General features: G+C 41.2%; 1 protein-coding gene across 5 annotated transcripts in view; it reads right to left on the bottom strand.

Annotated features, from left to right (window-relative positions):
• Nucleotides 1-1,036: 1,036 nt before the first annotated feature.
• Nucleotides 1,037-4,814, bottom strand: part of ppip5k1a (diphosphoinositol pentakisphosphate kinase 1a) — a 28,566-nt gene continuing 24,788 nt past the window's right edge. For 4 of the 5 annotated variants that reach the window (XM_079455816.1, XM_079455814.1, XM_079455815.1 and 1 more), the window contains 3 exons: nucleotides 3,439-3,576; nucleotides 3,137-3,250; nucleotides 1,037-3,035 (listed from right to left, as the gene is read on the bottom strand). In XM_079455816.1, coding sequence (XP_079311942.1) covers nucleotides 2,449-3,035; nucleotides 3,137-3,250; nucleotides 3,439-3,576 — 839 coding nt within the window. In that variant the 3' untranslated portion in view covers nucleotides 1,037-2,448. The remainder of the gene's footprint in view (nucleotides 3,036-3,136; nucleotides 3,251-3,438; nucleotides 3,577-4,814) is intronic. The other variant, XR_013786624.1, reaches the window with a different exon arrangement.

The raw sequence follows: 4,814 nt of genomic DNA, 5'->3' as shown, positions 1-4,814 counted from the left end.
AAAAAAAAACTTGATCTGTGAGTCAGTGGTCAATCACTAAATGCTGAGAATAGAGCTTTATTAACTAGAATACATTTGACAAAATCACGTAATAATTACTTAGAACAGATGTCATTTTAATCAGATTCAACATAGAAGTTGGTACAGTCAAGTAGTTTTATTTCTATTACTCTCTTTATTAAATGTTTTGTGTCCTCAGTGAGCAAACTAAGGCGACTGTGCCCAAAAATGTATATATGAAAAAAGTTATTTGGTTACCTAATATATGTAATACAGTCTGAAATAACTGTGCAGCCTCAAATTAATTATATTACTATTTGTATGTAGCAAAGATTTTTTGATTCTTTAACTGTAGGGTACACAGTAGATTTATTAACAGTCCTGCTGTAAGTAAAACTGCAAAAAAATAACATTTCTAGAATTCAACAGATAAAATAATTGAGCAGTGTATTACATCACTGTGGCAAGGTTGAGATTTAGCAGGTTTCAGGCACTCTAAAGCAAGCTGAATTCACATGACTATGACATCATTGTCTGGATCACAGGCCTATTATCTATTAGTACCCCTCCTTTCTCCCCGCCCTGTCTGTTCTTCAAGAGAAAAGTAGCAGTGAACAATGCTCTTGTGTTAAAGAAAACCGAATGCAGTGCTTGGCACAACAGCAGACAATGCCCCACTGTCCTGTGATCCCAATCACATTGAAAATCATATTGCATATTGCATAGTTGTAGCTAGTGGGACTAAATTATAGATTAATTGTTTAATACTAGCTGCATTTTCTGTCTATCTGTGTTTTCTTTGGGCAACTGTCGCTGACAGAATGAAAACTCAAGGTGATGAATTACAAGAACCTTGTTGTCATGCCAACCCTTTACAATTTTAAACCAGAATGTGAGGATAAATACCAATAAGAGCTATTGATGCATATATAAGTACACAATTATAAGAAAGATGTTATTGAAAAAAACTTTTTGTGAGGTCAAGAAACATATTTGATAAAAATCAAGGGAGTACAAAAAAGTGAAACATTGTTTTCTAGACAAAGTCACTTTTATTGTCAACACTGTAAATAAAAGTGCCATTAATTACGACTGCACAGACTGCATACAGAGCACCAAACAGCACAACATATCTGAGTTGCTGAATCGATCCAAGGCATACGCTTTATGTCAGTAAAATAATGTGACAAATGAAACATTACAGAAAAAGATCTTAGTCAGTTCAGTGTACTTCACTGTACTCAAAGTAAAGTAGAATTATTCACACACTCTGCTGGAGATTGGAAATGAAATGTTCTTCTCTAGACTCCAGAGGTCTTACAGTTGAAATGTAGGATAACAATGAAAATATTCAGAAGCTGAACTTCTATCTGACTCTGAAACCTTTAGCCACAGCTTCTACAATGTCCACCATCAAAGAAATAATGATCGGACTTTTCTCAAACAAATGTATCTATATTAACAGAGTAAACAGTACAGTGTATGCTTATTAAAGTAGCATATTTCTCTGACCATTATGAAATAAAAAATAATTTATCCTTATTAAATGTGCTCTGAATACAAGAGGAGAAAAATAAACAATGTCAGTATACTGCGCTCTTCATTTGCTCAAACAGGGACGATCACGATACAAAATAGTACGCCACTGTTAGAGGTGAATGCTACAAAGCAGAAGAGAAATGTTTGATAAAATAAAGTCAAATTTTCGAAAACCGTGACAGTACTGTACAAAAATAAAAATAAAATATAAAAAATGAGACTTTATTCATTTGCCGTCTCACTGTTAAACAAGCTGCTTATTAGTCCATAAATATATATACCACATACATTTAATTTAAAAATACATACATATGTAGTATATTATACATACATTTAATTATGGGTTAATAAATTACAACAGTGGTGTAGCAGGCTTTGGCAAATAGTAATAAAACTGTTAGCGTTTATTTAATATACAACTAGCTGTATAAATTATTCAAGAGTTTATCTTGCCTTTTGCAGTCAAAGTCCTTCCCTAAATATAAGCTTGTATCAAACATTAAGTCCCTTAGAAAAATTTCTTTCAGACTAGCCAATGATGAAAAATGGAAACAGTAATAAGGAAGATAATATGTCAACATAATAACTTGAATGTGGATCTTCAGTGCATCTACCAGCTTATGTTGGATCACTGGCCATTTCACTATTGCCAACTGCAACAGTAAGAAAAGGTGAACGGTTACACAGAAGACATCTCTGAATGACCACTACAGTATCACACACAGTAATGTTATAAGTCAGGTAACAGGTGACAGATTGTATACAAGCAAGGCTTACATTTCCACAACTTTCTTTATGTACGCAAACCCCACTTTGTCCTTTGACAGGATTAATATGAGAGATAATAAAGGTCTCCAATGCACTACAGCGACAGCATGCTAGGTCAATATAAGTGTTTCCTTGTGTCCTTCAAGGCTCAGGCACATGGGGAGCTCCCACTTCAAGAGCAGTGCCGGGGTGAGGCATTGACACTGGACTCACCCTCCACACCTCAACTGTTTCCTGGGTATCAAAGAACTCATCTGGCTCTTCAGGAGTGACTGGAGTTTGGGCACTGGAGCCAGCTTCAGAACTGCTCTCTCTGAGCTCAGGGAGCATGGGTAGGGATCCGGGCAGCCCGCAGAAAAACTCCATCGGTGGGCTATCTGCCAGCTGTGAACAGGGGGGACTGGACTCTTCGGGGGCTTCCTCGGCTTCACCACAACATGGGTTCTCTGTTAGACACTGGCCAGCAGAGTCTTTTCTGTCCACTGTTATCTCGCTAGGTCTCTCCAGGAGTGGAGATGGTACTGAGGGGTTTGTTTCCTCAAAATGGAGGCTGTGTGCAGATATAGAGGACACGCATTGGTGGGTGTTGTGCAGGGCCGGCTGCATCTCCTCACTGCTCTGAGGGGTGAGGGTGACTTTCTCACTAAAGCTGAAGCGTGGGGAGGTGTCGGCCGTGGTGGGAGACGAGGGACCGGCACTAGACACTGTACTCGAAGGACCACTGCTGTCTGTATGGAGAAATACACACACACATCAGGGTACATGAGCAGTTTGTGAAACTTGTATCACATGGTACAAAGAAAGCAAATGAAGATGCAGCAGTGCTTACACCAGGGTGGCCTATCAGAGCGCTGGCGCAGTGAAACAGATGAAGTCAGCACTCTCTGAGGAATGTACGAATCCACTGAAGGTTGGCTTTGGGAATCAAACATGGCTGAGAGAGCTGTAAATTTGGAGATGAGCACAAACAGTATACATGAACTGAAAGCATTGCAAAAGATTGTAACTTGCATGGCTGCGGATGCGATGTCCCTCTATTTATAACCAATCCTAAAAATGTAAGTTCTTTCATCATGAACTCAGATTTTAATGTGACTGGATGGTGGATGATTATGGTGCCGAAGGCATCACCTCTGGTTGTCCTAGTATGCGAATCCTCTGCATTCTCACACATGGCTGTCAGGAACTCATTCACCTGTTTCAGCGACAGGGAGTTGTGGAGGGTCTCAAGAGGGTAGATGGAGGGCACCATGGAGCAGCCTTCAAAACCTGTAGATGAGAGAAGTGATGAGAGACAGTCCTGACATCAGTGCTCATCTAGAATGGCCAATCCCACATGTTCTGACACACAACTATAACCGGTCTATAACCGGAAAACAAAGTGAATAGCCATTTCACATACGGCCACAGCCTCATTAGTGATACAAGACACACGCGCATACATAAAAAAAAACTTTTTACCATTCATTCAATGGCACTCAATCATTACAACAGAAAACCACTGTGATATAAATCACATTAAAAAATCAAGACAAACTCAATGTTGCCACATCCATACACACAACTGCTCACTATGGTTCCATTCGTTCAGCAAAACAAAAGGTTACTCTCGTAACCCCGGTTGTCTCAAACATTGAGTTGAGAGATCCACCTTATGCCCACCTATGGGGAGGGCATCCGTACCTGACCTCTGCAGAAGCATCCAATTGCACAAAGTCTGGCTAGACAGACAGAGGCACGCAGCCAATGCCAGGTAAGGCCCCACCAGCTTACCTGAGAGCATGTAAGGTCTGCCTGCGCTGCTGTTCTCCAGTAAGTATATTCGCTTCTCATGCAGCAAGTGGGGGGAAGCTGGTGGATCTCTCCACTCAATGTTTCAGAGAACTGGGGTTACCAGAGTAACCTATTGTTCTCTTTCATCATCTCGTGTTTGAGATCCACCTATTGGAGAGACATGGACAGCTCCCCGACTGCCCAATGCACTCACAGTGAGGTTCTGTAAGCCATAAAAAGACGGTGACCCCTAAGGGGCTGGTGCTCGACACGTACCAAAATCATGCTCCTGGCAACCCTGTTGCACACACATACAGTAGCTCCCGTGCACATGCAGGACAGGAAAATGAATGAGTCACACAAATATAATTAACCCAGCAACACATGTATACCACCCAGCCAGGATGGTTTGCCTGAGACAATAAGTCTGTGCAAAGGGGGAGGCACCACATTTGGGCATATAACAGAGGGTTCAGCTCTGCCAGTGGTTTGGGCAATCCGGGAGCTATTAGAAGGAGAGACAGGCCCTTCTCTCTCATTCTGTCAAGTATGGGAATGATCAGGCACAGAGGAGGAAAGGCATACAGCAGCACTTTTTGCCATGGGTGGGCCAGTGCGTCTACCCCAGAGGGGCGCGTCCAAGTCCTTTAGCCAGAAGAACATAGGATAATGTTTTTATGCAAGGCGAATAGATCTATAGATGATTGTCCGAATCTCATCCATATCATTCCCAC

The sequence above is a fragment of the Barbatula barbatula genome (assembly GCF_947034865.1).
Source record: "Barbatula barbatula genome assembly, chromosome: 1".
NCBI lineage: Eukaryota > Metazoa > Chordata > Actinopteri > Cypriniformes > Nemacheilidae > Barbatula > Barbatula barbatula.
The sequence above is the reverse complement of the archived record's forward strand: the minus strand, read 5'-3'. Positions and strand labels throughout refer to the sequence as shown.